This window comes from Tachysurus vachellii, chromosome 26 (assembly GCF_030014155.1).
Source record: "Tachysurus vachellii isolate PV-2020 chromosome 26, HZAU_Pvac_v1, whole genome shotgun sequence".
Lineage (NCBI taxonomy): Eukaryota > Metazoa > Chordata > Actinopteri > Siluriformes > Bagridae > Tachysurus > Tachysurus vachellii.
In genome coordinates, this window is record NC_083485.1 from 7481738 (window position 1) to 7498957 (window position 17220).

Here is a 17220-nt window from a genome sequence, read left to right on the forward strand (position 1 = left end):
CAAATAAACACAACTCTGAGTTTATGCACCTTCTTTCTGTCTCTAACACACAACACACATTTCATTCTGTATGATTTGACCATTGTACAATAAAATCCCTCTTTGTCAAATTTAATGGAATTTCAAATGAAGGCCTTTGTAATCTTGGAGTTTGACATATGACAAAAAAAATCATAATACGGTTCATTTTCAGAGCATTCCCTGAGATGGACAAGTGACTATAGAGTGACTATTTGTTTGAACTTTGAAGATGATACTAAATACCCTTCTTTGGTCACTTGAATGGGCAATATTAAAATGAGAGATTGGGAAGTAGCAGATCAAGGAAAGTGCTTGTAATTTATACCTTTTATCATTTAGAAATGGAGCTAATGGTTTGTAAAAAAATAAAATCAGTGTCAGTGTATGCATATGTGCACCCTCTGAAACTTCCCTTAAAAGTTTCCTAAAACCTTCAAAAAGCTACCTCTTACTAAAGACAGATTTGTTCAACATAAAATGAATATAGACTCTGGATGAGATTAAATAAAACCACTATCTACATAAATACATTTGTTTATTTGATCAAACTGGCCCCAGATCATAGCATGATCTGGACTGAATTTGGGGTTGAGGGAATAAATGGTTTAAATAATAAGAACAAAATGTTCAAGGAATATATATTATGCACCACTGAAAAGGGTGCAAGTGTATTCATCCTCACATAAAGCTTAACTTTTGTGTACCTAATACTTGATTGACCACTAAATACATTAACAAATTAAAATTCCATCCAAAAACATTATAAATAATTACTTGTATATATTAAATTCTGAAGGAAAAAGCATTAAAATGACAATTTAAATATCAGTACTTCTTAGTATTGATTACTTATTATGAATATAAGCCATAATCATTTTGCTACATTCTAATTGTGTTATCTAAGATTAAACGTAACTTTTTTTAGGTTTTTTAGGTGTAGGATGAGCCAGTCCTTTAACAATCCATATGGTGAGAGATATTTTACTTGCACTAAAAGACACTATATCCTTATACCTTATCGGTATACAGAACAAACACAGTATATGAAGCTAGCAGAAACTAAGCCTTTGACAAACAGGTCAAGGTATTTGCATTTCTGGAACTGCAAAATTATTCTAGTGAAGTGAAATGACGTGACATACGGCTAAGTACGGTGACCCATACTCAGAATTCGTTCTCTGCGTTTAACCCATCCAAAGTGCGCACACACACAGCAGTGAACACACACACACCATGAACACACACCCGGAGTACTGGGCAGCCATTTATGCTGCGGCACCCGGGGAGCAGTTGGGGGGGTCGGTGCCTTGCTCAAGGGCACCTCAGTCGTGGCCGGCCCGAGATTCGAACCCACAACCTTAGGGTTAGGAGTCAAACTCTCTAACCATTAGGCCATGACTTCCCCCCCCCAACTTCTCCCCACGACTTCTCCCCCCCAACTTCTCCCCACGACTTCTCCCCACGACTTCTCCCCACGACTTCTCACCACGACTTCTAGTATAGTATTAATAATTTTGTGTGTGTTTGTGTGTGTCTATGTTAAACCAAATTCTATACTCTGTAAGTGTTTGAACAGAAAGGTTTTATATACAAAAGATAGAGTATCAACAAATTAGAACATCTTTGGTGGCAGACCACCAATTTTTTAGATGAGCAAAACTTAACACTTAATGTTGGTTGCATATCCCTTGCTTGTATGACCCAAGCCGATAACCCTCTGATATTACCAAACTACCAACATTTTTGGGATGGTTTTCCAGACTTGTACTGCAAATTCCTTTTTTTTTGTTTTGTTTTAGGGCAATTCTCCCTTCAGTCTCTTCATAAGGAGGTGAAATGCATGCTCAGTTGGATTTGATGATTGCTGTTTAATTAGTTTTTCCTCTTTTTCCCCTAATGTAGTCCTTTGTTTTGTTGGTGGTTTGGTTCGTTGTCTTGCAGAATGATGATGGCCCTCTGATTTAGATTAATTTCTCTATAAATTGAGAAGAATGCCAAGAAGAAAGGACATCAGCTATGATTTCAGAGAAGGAACTGTTGTTGCAAATAATTTAAAATTAACCATGAGAAGAGTGAGAAGGATTGTTTAAAATTGAAGGCAGTTTTCCTAGAAGACAATTTAATGTAATATATACCCAAGATCCACATAATGTGACCTGCAAGCCTCTTTAAGTGCATTAAATGTATGTGTTCATGACCACATAGCAACATAAAAAACTAATGGCTTACATGGAAAGGAAGAAGCCCCTTCTCTGCTAAAAGAATATGACAGCATAAAGTCAACAATCTTTATTGTCATTTCAACCATATATAGCTGACACAGAACGCATTGAAATGAAACAATGTTTCTCCAGGACCATGGTGCTACATAAAACTACATAAAGCTACATAAAACAACACATAGCTTAGCCTAGCCACATAAAGTGCAACTTGTGCAACCAAGTTCAACAGTGTGAGATATACTGTAAGACAGTGCAAACAGACAATACAAAATAGTACATTATGGAAATAGAGCAATTGTAAACATATAAAAACTGATGTAGTAGCAGTAGTTAGATGAGGTATAGAAATGTGGTGTGCAAAAATGGTGAGTGATTGATTTGTACAGTCCAGTTTAGTTTACATAAACAAAAAAACTATTTCACAGTCTGATTGTGAGAGCCCGAATGCTGGGGTGAAGAGTATGTGCGAGGGGTGTGTGGGGTCATCCACAATGCTGTTAGTTTAATGGATGCAGTGTGTATTATGTCCATGAGGAAAGAAGAGACACTCCAATGATCATCTCAGCTGTCCTCACTGTCAACTTCACGGTCAGCTCCTAAACCAGATAGTGATACAGCTGCTCAGAATGCTCTCAATGGTCCCTTTATAGAACTTGGTCAGGGTGAGGAGGGAGATGGGCTTTCCTCAGGCTTCGTAGGAAGCGCTGCTGGGCTTTCTTACTGATGGAGATTGTGTTGAGTGACCAGGAGAAGTTCTCCACCAGATGGACACAAAGGAATTTCCAGGGAAGGTCCAGCAGAGAGTGGTCGCTCGGTGATCTCATGAAGTCAACAAATATTTCTTTAGTTTTGTCAACGTTCAGGTACAGGTTGTGGGCTCTACACCAGACAGAGACCTCCTCTCTGTAGGTTGACTCATTGTTCTTACTGTTGAGACCCACCACGATCATGTCATCCGTGAACTTGATGTGGTTTGAGCTGTTGCTACACAGTTGTGAATCAGCAAAGTGAACTACACAGTTGCTACACAGTTGTGAATCAGCAAAGTGAACAGCAGTGGACTGAGCACACAGCTCTGAGGAGCCCCAGTGTGGTGGTGCTGCAGATGCTGTTCCCAATCCGTACTAACCAAAGTCTTCTAGTCAGGAAGTCCAGGATCCAGTCCTGGTTGTTGGGGGAGGGATGGGCTTGTTCTGTGCCTCAAACTGAGTGTAGGGAGGCATCACTGTCACAGACAGGGAATTTGTCCTGTAGTTCATAATCACCTGGATGCCCTGCCACATGGGCTGGGTGTCTCTGCTGTTCAGGAAGTTGCTGTGGATTCTCTGGGCATGTGCATGCTTTGCCTCTCTGATAGCACAGGACAGTTTGGCCCTTACTGTTCTTAAGGCTGTCTTTTCCCCTGCTCTAAAGGTGAAGTCTCTAGATTTCTGCAGCACGTGCATTAATGACATGACTGTCTCCACACGCTCCATCCAAAAGCCGTGAATGACTGCTAAGGTGCGTCTGGAGACAGTCATGTCATTAATGCACTTGGCGATGTAGCTGGTTACTGATGTCATGTGCTCCTCCAAGTTGATGGAATCGCAGTTGGCTGCAGCTTCAATTAACATGTTTCAGTCATTCATTCATTCAAAACAGTCCTGAAAAGCAGAGGTTGCTCCTGCTGGCCAAGATTTTGCCTGCTTCAGAACCGGTTTAGAGGGTCTGACAAGTAGCCTGTATGCTGGAATTTGCATAACAGAGATGTGGACCGAGTAGCCGAAATGGGGCTGGGGCTCTGCATGATATATGCCATGGATGTTTGTGTAAACAGCATTGCAAAGTCCACATATCTGATGGAATTTAGGCAGCACTGATTTGAGATTTGCATTATTAAAATCCATTTAAATCCAATGCTATTTAGCATTAGAGATAGGTGGAATGTACACTCCGACAATGAAAAGCAAGGTGAATTCCCACTGTAAGTTAAATGTATTTTCTGCCATTTTGAAATGCCATGTTGTTTCTCAAGTCAGATGTAGTCCAGTTTATTGTCCGGTGAGCAAATGTTAGAAAGTAGAATGGACGGGGGAGCTGGCTGGTTGGGTTTGTTCCTAGCCTTGCACAGAGACCCACTTCCTCGAGGGCTGCTTCTGGCGTCTCCTCTCCGGGTCACCGGCATCAGGCGATGCCAACGACAAGAGGCCTGGTCTCTGTAGCAAGCCGAGGTCACAGAGTCTCTCAGGAACATTATCATGCAGGTTTGTAGTTGAATGATTACTGTGCTTTAACAGCATCTGGTGGTTGTATACATGAACACTGCTGTCTCTGGTATGAAAAGTATATGGAAAGTAGCGTTAAACACGTAAATAGCACCACGTGTTTGTTCCATGTCCACAATCCGTTTCAAGTAACCCACAGGATCTCAATAGGATTTAGAGCTGGGAATTGGCTTTGCCATTCCAGTATTCTTTGTTTATTATTTTTCAGCCAGTCCTTCGTATATTGACTTTGGTATGTTTTGGGTCATTGTCATGTTAAAAGGTCAAATTCCGCTTCAGCTTAAATTTTTTGACAGATGGTCTCACACATTCCTCAAGCACCTTCTGATACAATGTAAAATTCATACTGGATTCTATGATGCTGAGCCAGCCAGGTCCTTCTGCAGCAAAGCATCCCCAAACCATCAGACCAAACACCAAACATGCCCTCTTTTATGGTCTGCAAATAATTAAATTGTCCAAAACACATTCCAGAAGTCTTGTCCTTTGTCTCTGTGTTCTTTGGAAAACTTCAGTAGATTCATGCGCTTTGACATCAACTATAGCAAGAGCTTGCTGTAGGTCCCATTGATGATATTTTAGGATTTTTGGAGATTTCTTTAAGCGTCTTGCAGTCTGCTTTTGGGGTAAATTTGCTTGAATGGCCTGACCTGGCCATGTTGGCAGTTGTTTTAAATGTTTACTTGCAAATGATTTTCTGGACAGTGCAATGGCTGAATAAATCCTTTTTTGATCTTTATATATCCGGTACCAGACTAATAAGTATTAACAGTCTTCTATCTGAAGACGTCAGGGAGTTCTTTGGATCTCACCATGGTGATACCTCTCACATCAAAAATTAAGAGCAAACTAAACTAAATATCTGAGGTTTAAATAAGGAAGCTTTCTTCAAAATGCTCTCTAACAATGATCTAATAATTTGCACCTGATGTGATAAACCTGTAGGTAATTTTATTAATTTTAAATAAATGTGGGGGATTACTGTAACGTCTCGTGCTGCAAGGTGGGACACAAGAACAAGGCAGGAAGCAGATGGAAAATTTACAGCTCATTTATTAGAGGTCACAAGTGAAGGCAGCAGTGCAGAGAGGAGAGAAGCTGAAGTGTCAGTGGGCCGTGATCCGTGCCCGTGGATGAGGGAAGGTGATGAGTGAGCAGTCAACCCAGGAGCGGCGCTTGGCTGGCAGATGGAGAGGGATCTGGCTGCAGTCAGTCAGGAGAATCTGGTGAAACAGGGACAGAAGGAAAAACCCCCATTAGTTCAAAATTCAATGTTATAACCCTTACTTCTCCTAAGGCTTAGCCAGGCTTCTTTAGCTTGCCTACTCCTGGAGCGTGAGGAGTTAGAGGCCACTCCTGATTGGCTCCTCCGGGTTTGGCACGCTTTTCTCTGTCCTGCCATGCAGCCGCACTCAGCGGCGCTGTCCATGGTGCTGAATTATTAACGCCACTCTCGGGGTGAAGAGCAGTTTTTTGTGCTTTAAGTGAGGCGGTGTTGGCACCGCTGTAATTAAAATTTAGATAATTAAAAAGGTTCTCTTTGGTTTTTGGTTTTTCTTCTAATGTTGGTTAAATGAATATCAAATGCTTATGTTTAACTATTTAAAAAAAACAGGCTTTCATGGGGTGTCCTAATTTTTTCAAATGACTGCATGTACAGTTGTTCTCATACCCTGAAATAAATTACTGAACATTGCCCTTTTATTTGGAAAATATGACTGATTTTTAAGGATATTAATGATATGTCAAAATAATATTAATTAAAATATTCTTATTTAAGGATAGTGGTCATATGAAGTCATTAATTATCACAATCACATTGTTTGGCTCCTTTTTAAAAATGAATTTTTAATGATAACTAAAATCACCTAAGGATTGACCTGATCAAAAGTTTGAATGTGAATTTGAATGTTTGGCCACATTGTAAACACACAGGTTGACAAACAGAGGTTTAAATGGCTATTAAAGGGAGGTTTCCACACCTGTGACTCATTGGAATTGTAATTATTGTCTGTGCATAAATTGGCAGTAAGTTTCTCTGCTCATGAGGTGATGCACTGGCTGGATACTGCACCATGGGGAAGACCAAAGAACTGCCAATGGACCTGACTAATAAGGCAGTTGAACTTTATAAAGCAGGAAAGGGTATGAAAAGATATATCAACACTTGAAAATACCAGTCAGTACTGCTCAATCTCTGATAAAGAGGTAGAAAATAAGATATTCTGTTGATACTAAGCTACGATCAAGTAGACCAAGAAAGATTTCACTCACTACTGCCAAAATAATTGTTTGGGACTCAAAGAAATACCTATAAACAACTTTGAGAGTAATGTAGGCTATTCTGGAAATAAGTGGTGTTGTTTTAAGGTTTCAACTTTCACAACCATAAAAACTATGTTTGGAGAGAAGTCAACAAGGTATGGTAAAAATACACTATCACCTCTGTAAAGCATGGTGATGGACCTCTTATGTTTTGGGGCTATGTGAGCTCCAGTGGAACAGGAAAGTTAGAAAAAATTGATGGCAAGATGAATGCATGTTATCAGAAAATACTGGCAGAAAATTTGCATTCTACAGCACAAAAGCTGTGTATGGGATTCTCTTGGATGTTCCAAAATGTTTGTGCAGTTTGCAGTTTGTGCATGCAGTTTGTGCAAGACCTGGGAACTGGAGGCATATTCCCACCCATGCTTCTGATCCGATCAATTGAAACGATCTCGTGTAGCAGACCCAAAGGAATAGCTTTGGCTGCTATTTACATGAGCCAAGCATTGGTCTAGCGAGATTTCCCATATGGCAGAAAGGATGGAATCCCCCTAAATGGAAGAAAGATGTGCTCGCATCATGGCTGAATCCCAAACAATCCCCAAAAAGGTGGTTCTCAGAGAGGTGGAAAGCACCCACTTCCCTTGGTTGAGCCTAAACTCTAGGGACCTCATGAGGGAAAGCATGGCATCTCAGTGCCCTGCTTTCATGTCCAGATGACCCAGTCATCTGGGTAATTGAGTAGATGAATGGCCTGGGATGCAGCGATGCTAGAGCAGCCTCCATGCACTTTGTAAGAATAAGCAAAATCACCACAAACCAGTCCTACAATCTGATCTGTGACCCAAACACCTTGAACGTTAACATCTCAAACTTGTATTTGTATGTTTCAGTGTACAATTCAGAGCATGCAGGTCCAAAATTGGTCATAGCCCTCGTTCTTCTTGGGAACCAAGAAATGTTGGCTGTAATATATAGTCAAAACAACAGCTTTAAAAATAAAGCTGTTCCCCAGCTTTATTCTTAAGCCATCTCCTAATAGTTCCACCACCTAATAAAAAAGTACTGTCTCTCAAAAAGAATAAGAAAACTGTGTGTACACTTTTGACTTTCTTACTTATTGACCCCTTTGTTTATCCTTGTGATTCCTTTTGCTATCATCTTTCTCTTCTCTCATTCTCTCATCTCTGTCTCTCTGGTCTCTTTATATTCTCTCTTCTGAACCTCTTTTCCCATTTCCTTCCACTGTCTCCCATATATTTCTCTCATACTTTTCCTTAATCCCTTTCTCCTGACCAACTTCTCCTTCCTTCTTTCCTAACTTCTCTTTACCTCGTCTTGCTTTTCCTCATAGGCCCGAGTTGGTGGTGAAGAAGTTGAGGTATTATGCCCGCTTCATTGTAGTGTGTTTGCTCCTCAACAAAATGGACCTGGTAAAAGTTTTGGTCAAGGTAATTTCCAAACAGTGTGCCATTTCAGAAATACTCATTTAAATGTATAGACATTTTTGCCATTTTCTCTAGCAGCTTCAGTACAGTGCAGTTTCAATCCAAGTTGTTGTGGATTTAAGTTAATCATCTGCATCTTGTTTTTCTCATATTATCAATAGTGTTGGTAGAGCTCAAAAGATGAGACAGTGCTCAATGTTTGTGCAGGAGCTTTCTGAAGAGATTGAAGACTACACACAGCGCTTCAACACAGAGGACCAGTTAGAGTGGAACTTGGTGCTGCAGGAGGTTGCTGCTTTTGTGGAGGTAAGGCTTTACGATCAGGATGGGAAAGGGTTCTATCAAGGAAGTCTTTTTTTATTGAAAACAAATCCATTCAATATCTACATTTAGATATAGTAAGATGTGTATGGAGTGTGGTAGTGGTCACTGTGGGCCAGGCAAAGTGGTTTGGACATGCAGGAGAGTGCAACACCAGTGCAACTTTGATTGGATCAGTGTTGATTTAAGATGCAAGATTTTTCAAATGACTCAGCTCGACCTGACAAACTGGTTCAACCAGATCACTATAAAAAAAAAAACAGTTCAAAAGTAGGATTCCAGACATCATTGCTTGGTATCATTGTTTTGTTGTATGTCTCAATGTTAACCCAGCTTAGGTTTCAGTAATAAATGCAATTTTTCCAGGACTTATGGCTGAAAAAACAAGCTCAACAACATACCCACCTCGGTTTTTTCAGTCTTAATGATGTTGTTCAATTACTTATGTGACTTGATCAGATGCAGTTTTGCAAACCAAATACTTCTTACCATTTTTTTCTAGTTGGCAACTGCCTTTAAGTCTCTCTATTCATAAACTGTCCCTCTCACAGTAGAATTTTGCATTTCAAATTATTTGGAGATGGCCTTATAATCTGTCCCAGATTGATAAGCAGTAGCAATTGTTTATCTGAGGACACTGCTGATATCCTCTTTTGATACACCTTAGTGCCCCAGAACACCAAACTGTTAAAGGTCCTGCTTTTATAGAAGCAGCCATTCTTTTGATGATTAATTTTTATCTTTAACCAATCTTTAAACAATTTGTATTTTATTAGTAACACCTGGTAACTACTTATTCTCTTAGTGGATGTGGAAGTAGAAATGTGTTTTTTCCAACCTGGTTTTTTTTTTTTCCTTTTTGGAAAGATTACTACATTTTTATATCTGTTGCTTTTTGTTGTCAACCAAGTTTATTTGTTTGTTGGTGAGGCCCACACATTTACTATTTAGATGCTGGTAAATAAAAACAGGGAATTAAAGGAGGGTATAATTTCTTTTTCCTAAGACTGTAAATGGAAAATGTAAATCTTGGCCTAGTATGGGGAAAATATATAATAAATTCAGTTACTATGATTTTCTGATTGAAAGATATTAGTTCTGTTATTTGTTTTGATTGTCTTCTTGGCTAATGAGGTTTTTCCTGGTTCTTAAGGCAGATCCAGTCATAATTCTGAATGACGACAATGCAGTGGTGATCAAGTCTAGTCGATTGCAGGAAGGGGGTGTTCCCCAGCTTGAACCAGGCATGGTGGTTGGGCAACTGACATTGGCTGATGCCCTCATTGTCGGCAACTGCAACAGCCAGGTACACTATAGGGACTGAAACATCTTAAACATTAAAAGATGTTCAAGCAATCTGCGAAAAATTTCCTGTTGTTTTAGTGGTTACACTGTATTGCCAAAAGTATGTGGAAGCCTGACCATCACACCCAAATGTGGGCCTTCCTTAAGTTTGAAACTTATTTATTGAAAATTAAGAACAATAATTTTTCTGTTGTGGAAGTGTGTTCAAGGAATAGTCCAAAGCCCTATAATTCTATGAAGCAGCTGCAGTGATTTATACAGTAATTAGTTAGAAGTGTTCTTAATAAAATGTGGTGATCCATCTTATTCACATGGAAATAACTAATGGTGTGTTCTTCCTCTTTTTGTGTGAGACTTCTGATCTGAATTACAAACAATTGCTTATAAATTAGTAAACTAACAAAAGTAATGTGAATTATTGCTGCTATTTGTTGCGATCATGCCTTTATTGTTATTATTATTTCTCTGTTAAGAAGACCTGTGTGGGAAAGACATGACCATGACATAACTCTTGTCTGCGGTCAGTCACAGTACTTCATATTTTTAATGCCAAAAGATATTTTCAAGTATTTTTGGACTTTGATGCAAGTCAAAGTCTTTTTTTTTTTACCTGCTAATGCTGAACTATGCGGTATTTGACTATACAAGCTGTTAACTCGCTAGCAAGCTGGCCTCATGTGTCTGACTTATCAGAGAAAAATGTCATGTTAAATAAATTAATTTGCATCAGCTGCTGTTGAGGGATAGTAGTTAAATTTTTCTTTACAGTGCTGATGACATATGGTTTGTATTATGCTCCTAAAGGAAAAATATTTGGATTTGGGTTTTATAGTTTTAAGTGTAGTAGTTGTTATTTTAATTTTATTGTGTGTGTGTGTTTTTAAATATTTCATTATCACTACATAGTGCACATTGTGCAACCTTTATTTTTCTCTGAATGTGTATCATGTACAGCTGTAAGATTAATTCAGGCTTCTGCAAATTGCAAAATCATAACTGAATCTGAATTCTAAATCTTGCATTCAGCAGCTTAAACACAAGCAATTTAGTTTATAAACACAAGCAACATGAACTTAAAAATCTCTTTGCTCAGGTGAAGTTCAGCGAGTTGACCATCGACATGTTTCGCATGCTCCAGGCCCTCGAACGAGAACCAGTGAATCTTGCCACCCAAACCACCAAACCAGGGACACTTGTAAGAGAAGACTCTTGCACTCTCCCCATCTCTCTCACCGTTGAGTGTTCTTTTTCGTCTCTTTTTCCTCTCCCTTTCATCAGTTTCACCCTCTCTCACTCTCTTAGGGTTTCATCTCTCTCTTTTTCCAGGAGCCCAACGAAAAGCCAGCAAAACGGGAGAACCCCCACAAATATCTTCTATATAAACCCACATTCAGCCAACTATACACCTTCCTTTCTGCCTCTTTTAAGGTCAGCACACATTTCTTTTACACATCACCTTTGTTTGTTGCTGCCTCTTATAGTTGCTGCATACATAAACAACCCAATCAAATGTTTACAAATCTAATTTCATTAGGTTTTGCACATTTTGTGTTTAACAATAGAGTTAATTGTCTTTGTCATTAATTAATGAATCAACACATACTATTCCACAATTATGAAGCACAAACAAAGCAAAAGCACTCTACATTGTGCTAAAATGTAATGTGTTCTGTGATTTTAATAAGATGTCTCAAGAACTTGACTGAAGTGAATTAGTGGTAAATTTAGTTGACTGGATTTATATAGAAAGGCATACATCTGAGAGAGAGAGAGAGAGAGAGAGAGAGAGAGAGAGAGAGAGAGAGAGAGAGAGAGAGAGAAGGAGAGGGAGGGAGAAATGCCCTACATTTCAGAGTGCTTGTCAGACCAGTATCTAAGTCATTAATTCTTAGGAACTTTGTAGATCTTTGTAGATCTCTGCAATCTTGTTTTACCTTTTAAGACTCCTAGTGTATTATTTACACATGAAAGGCTGTCCTTATTAGTTTTTTGTTTATCACCTAATATAGGTCACCACTTTAATCATGCCACCGCTAATCTTTGTTTAAATATGGACTGTGAAAAGTGCAGCTTGATGTTATTTTCTGCTGTTGTAGCCCATCCACCTCAACTTCTGATGTGGTTTGCACTGTGTGAGATGTGTTTCTGCTGACTAAGATTATAAATTATGTTTGAGTTACTACAGACTTCTTGTCAGCTCAAACCAGTCATTTAAATTTTTTTAGCCTGCAAACTTTTCTCTCACAGACTGTTTAATGTGCAAAGTGTTATGCATGAAACATTTTAGATCAGCACATTGTGATATACTCAAACCAGCTCTAACAATCATGCCACAGTTGAAGTCACCATGATCATACTTTTTCTTTATTCTAAAGCTCACTTACTTTAGGACATATCTCTGAATTATTGTGTTTAAGTCCGGGGTTGGTTTGGGTACTTGTGTGACCCAGTCAAACCACGGACTTAAACAGAATAGAACATTTTTGGAGAGACAGTTCACAGGTGTTCTCCATTCAGTGTGATTGAATTTGAGAGTATGAAATGGGAGTAATTGTCAATATCCAGCTGTTTAAAGCTTCAATGGTCTTTCTAAGAAAAAAATTCAAGGCTATAATTGCTGCCAAAGTTAGTCCTGAGTATTGAGTATTTTTTATTTTTTTTTAAATGGTAAAACATATGGGCATTTTATCTTCATTTTAACAATATAGGAAAATTGAAGTAAGATAACTAAACAAATAAAACCAATGAATTAAATAATCTGTAAAATGTAATTAAAAAATATATCTAATTTCTTGTGAGGGAAAATGTAAGGACACAGCCACATTTATTTGTATTTAAAATGTATAAATTTACCTAGGTGTATCACATAAATTGCGAATTATTAGAACATTGTTACAGAGCATTTTGAAGAAGGCTTGCCCTAATTAAACCTCGGATATTTAGTTTGGCTCGCTCTTAATTATTGAAGTCAAATATCACCATGGTGAGATCCAAAGGGCTCTCTGAGGCCTTCAGAAAGCAGATTGTTGATGCTTATGAGTCTGGTAAGGGATATAAAAAGATCTCAAAAGAATTTGTAATCAGCCATTCCACTGCCCAGAAAATCATTTGGATGTGGAGAATCATGTGGAGAACATTTAAATCAACTGCCAACATGGCTAGGTCAGGCAGTCCATGCATATTTACCCCAAGAGCAGACTGCAAGGTGCTTAAAGAATCTCCAAAATCCCAAAAATATCATCACAAGATCTAAAGCAAGCTCTTACTACAGTTGATGTCAAAGTACATGAATCTACAATCAGATATAAACAGATAAAGGCAAAGACATCTGGAATAATGTGAATTAGACAAATGAGTATAAAATTGAATTATTTGGACACCATAACATGAGCATGTTTACCATGTAAACCAAATACAGCATTTAAGCAAAAGAACCTTATACCAACTGTGAAACAGAGTTGGAAGTGCTAACTTTTGCTAAATTTCTTTTTTATTATTTGAATTTGAAACATTTAACTGAGTTAGTGGTTAAATACATTGAATAATAATGAGTCTAAAATTTTATACTACCAGAGTTCAGTAGTGCTACACTAGCATGTTACGCTACAGTATGTGTTCATATCACCTCAATGATGGAAGGTCAAAACAGTGCCAGCTTCAGCTGATTTTTGTTGAGGAATATTTAAAAATTGTATATAAAATATATTTAAAAATTGTAAAATGTTCTTCATCAATCCTGATGCCCTCCCCCTGGTTGGAGCCTTTTCACCTGATGTGCACTCTGCTGGGGCTAGATCTGCATAGACATCCTGTGACTCAGCATGTTGTTCTACAAACTGTTGTAGAAAGGACATTATTTACATGGAAATTATTTATTGTAAATTATCACCCAAATGAGGATGGGTTCCTTGTCATGAGAATTGTTCTCAAGGTTTCTTCCTCATATCCTCTCCTGCTGACATTTTTCCTTGACACTATTGCCTCCAGCTTGCTCATTAGGGAAAATTGTTATATATAGTAGAGAGATATATATAGTATATATATAGAGCTGCTTCGAAACAATGTGAATTGTGAAAAGTGCTATAAAAATAAATTGAATTTAATTTAATTAAAAGTTAGGAGCTTTAGGGCCCATGACTCCATTTTTTATTTCTTCTGGCTCAAGTAAGGTGAAGGAAAAGCATAAACATTGTGTGATTGCAAAAGCTGTCAGGACCTGAAATATATATTTTTAGATATTTGGGTGTTTATTTATTTGTAGTTTTGTTCTTTTGCTAATTGTCACAACCAGGAGGAGGAAGACAGACCCATATGCAGGATACCTTCAAATGAACAGGGTTTACTAACTTAAATACATAAACAGGAACAAAGACGAGGATACACTGATGTTACATTGACAATTACACTGACGCATACACTGACAATACACTGACGTTACACTGACGAATACACTGACGATGATTCCACGCTGCCATCGGCAAAGCGGCATGGTTAAATAGACATAATTAACAAAACACAGGTGTGTAGAGAAGGGGAGGAGTAAACAAAGGCAGGGCAGACATGTGACACAGAACATACACAAATGCACATGGCCAGAAGTCCAGGCTGAGTCCTAACAGTACCCCGCCTTAAGGCGCGGCTCCAGAAGCGCCAAACCCGTCTTAATGACAATCCCGACGAGGTCGAGGAGGGGGGAGAAAGGCAATTGGCGAGGCAGATGGGGGCAGCAAGGCACATGGTGAGGCAGGTGGGGGGGAGCAATGCACACGGCGAGACAGGTGGGGGGGGAGCAAGGCACACAGCGGCGCAGCTAGAGAGGGCCGAGCGATGTCCACAGCCAAGCTGAAGGGCCGAGCAACTTCCACAGCCGAGCTGAAGGGCCGAGCACAACCCTGGATGCACCGCGGCCAGACTCACGTCTTGATGACCAGAACAGGAGGGAGAGAGGGCGGGAAAGATCCTCCGCCACGGGCCTGAAACCCCCCTGCGGATAAAGTGAGGCAACGTCCTCCTCGCACGGAACCAGAAATGGAGCGACGCAGGGCACCCAAAAAAAAAAAGAAAAAAATGGGATGGTGACATCCTCCTCTGAACAGAAGTGAGGCAACCTCCTCCCCGGACGGAACTGGAAGTGGAGAGGCGTCCCTCACCGAATAAAATGCTCCTAATAAGCGGTCCAGGCTGGAAGCTATCCTGCTGGGTCCAAGTTTGCACGGAATCATTCTGTCACACCGGGAGGAGGAAGACAGACCCAGATACAGGATAGCTTCAAATAAATAGGGTTTAATAAATAATAATAAACATAAACAGGAACAAAGATGAAAACTAAACAGGACAAAGGACGAGGATACACTGACATTACATTGACAATTACACTGACGCATACACTGACAATCGGAAACGCGGCACGGTTAAATACAGTAGACATAATTAACAATAGGGAAAAAGGCGGGGCAGACACGTGACACGGAACAAACGTACATGGCCAAAAGTCCGGGCTGAGTCCTGACACTAACGTGGTAATTGTTTATTTATTTAACAGGAGCTACCTGCCAATAGTGTTCTCCTGGTATATCTGTCAGCTACTGGGGTCTTTCCCACTGGACGCGTGGAATATGAAGGCATGTTCACTCAACTTTTTTCCCCAATGTTGTGTTTGTTGCTGTCTCTAAATAGCCCTTTATTTTGGAATAATTTCACTGTTTCACACATTCTAACTTCATAGTAAGACACAAAGTAAATGGAGTAATGTTTCTCTGTAACCCAGTAATGCAGACAGCTCATGAGGTTAATGTCAGACATGTGCACTGAACGCTCTCTCCGCCGCATATTGAGAAGACACACCCCTTTCTGCTAATTGGCTTCACGTTTGTTTTGTTAGTCGGCCCGACTCAGTTTTCTGAAGCATTTTTGAAACATTGTGCACCGTGCCTTTAATGTGTTAACTGCTCTGTCTAGCTAGCCAGTCAGCCACACCACAAACACACCATACCTCCCTCACTAGACAATGTTATGAAGTATTTTGCTGTTCTAGCCTATTAATGAGGTCAGAGTCTTAAACTCTTCAGAGACTAATCCCTTTTTGTGACACAAAAAACTCCTAAAATGTTTCTCTGAAATGAAGGTCTCATGAGCCACAGGAATAAGATTTAGGCTGAAAGTTGTATTAATATCTGTACTCTTTGTGATCTTCTCAGGACCCTATGACTTTGGAGGAGTTTTAACCAACACAAATCGTGATGTAGTAAATGGCGAGGCAGTGCAAAAGAGAAACCAGGCACAGAAAGAGATGCACTGGTAAACAGTCCCACTTAATCACTGGTTACACAACATGAAATCCTTAGCACATATTTTTGCTGGGAAACAGCAAAAATGTTTAACATTTTTTATGCTGTAATGCTATTTTTTTCATATACATATATATACACAAACATTAGCCTTCACCCTGGAGACCTGTACCCCTTTACCAGGAAGCCCTTGTTTATTATTGTGGACTCATCCAACAGCATGGCCTACAAGGTAAATTTAATTTTATTAATACACACACAAGGGCAATCGCTTACATAGTTAATTTAAACAGGTGATCTACAGTTTAATTTCAAAACAATTTTTAGGGATTATGGCGGTTATATTTTATTTTAATTGTTATATTTATGGATATTTATACAAACAGCTGCAGAAGAGGACCTTCATGTGGCCACTTAAAAATTTAAAAATGTTTTAAAAATATTTCTTTTTTAATATTATTAAACAGGTTTTAATATGTCATCTTTCTTTGTCTGTGTTTGTAGAATTTCTGTAATCTGTTTGGCCAGCCTTTGGTATGCCTACTGTCCCCTACCGTGTATCCAAAGAACATGCAAGGTTCTGCTTCTTTTATTGTTATTATTTTTTATTATGTGTCTTATTAGTACTGCAGATGTTGTGTTGTTCTTTAATAGTGGTTATGCATCATATGTTAAACAAGCAATGTATTTTGAAACTTTACTTCTAAATAAACATTAAGAACTGCTTAAGTGAAAGATCTAAAATCTAATTTACCGCTTTCCCCACATGTATGTAATCAGCCAAGGTATGCCTGGTGCCATATTTTTCACTAATGCCTCAAAATCAGTTTCTTCAGTAGTCTCACAGACTTGCTGATGTTCTTAATTAATTACACTATTAAATATAGCTGCAAGCAGCGATGGCGGGCCCTCGCACGTTTTTTAATCGCTATATGGTGCCTCCCAGAAAACAATGCACGGTGGGCAAGTGCATCAAGTGGGTAAATATCAGTGGACTATTTTATGTTGTTACTGACCCATTTGGGGACTGTAGGTAAATGAAACCCCACATTTTAGAAAACGGGGGTGCTAGTGAGCCACTTAA

The 17220-nt window shown here is 39.1% G+C and overlaps 1 protein-coding gene across 7 annotated transcripts in view; it reads left to right on the forward strand.

Annotated features, from left to right (window-relative positions):
• Window positions 1–17220, forward strand: part of scai (suppressor of cancer cell invasion) — a 66433-nt gene that overhangs the window by 22397 nt on the left and 26816 nt on the right. For 5 of the 7 annotated variants that reach the window (XM_060862964.1, XM_060862965.1, XM_060862966.1 and 2 more), the window contains 9 exons: window positions 8130–8226; window positions 8431–8529; window positions 9698–9850; window positions 10943–11083; window positions 11176–11277; window positions 15392–15470; window positions 16047–16146; window positions 16287–16368; window positions 16641–16713. In XM_060862964.1, the coding sequence (XP_060718947.1) occupies window positions 8130–8226; window positions 8431–8529; window positions 9698–9850; window positions 10943–11083; window positions 11176–11277; window positions 15392–15470; window positions 16047–16146; window positions 16287–16368; window positions 16641–16713 (926 nt within the window). Of the gene's footprint in view, window positions 1–8129; window positions 8227–8430; window positions 8530–9697; window positions 9851–10942; window positions 11084–11151; window positions 11278–15391; window positions 15471–16046; window positions 16147–16286; window positions 16369–16640; window positions 16714–17220 lie in introns of all 7 variants that reach the window. The other 2 variants (XM_060862962.1, XM_060862963.1) reach the window with 2 other exon arrangements.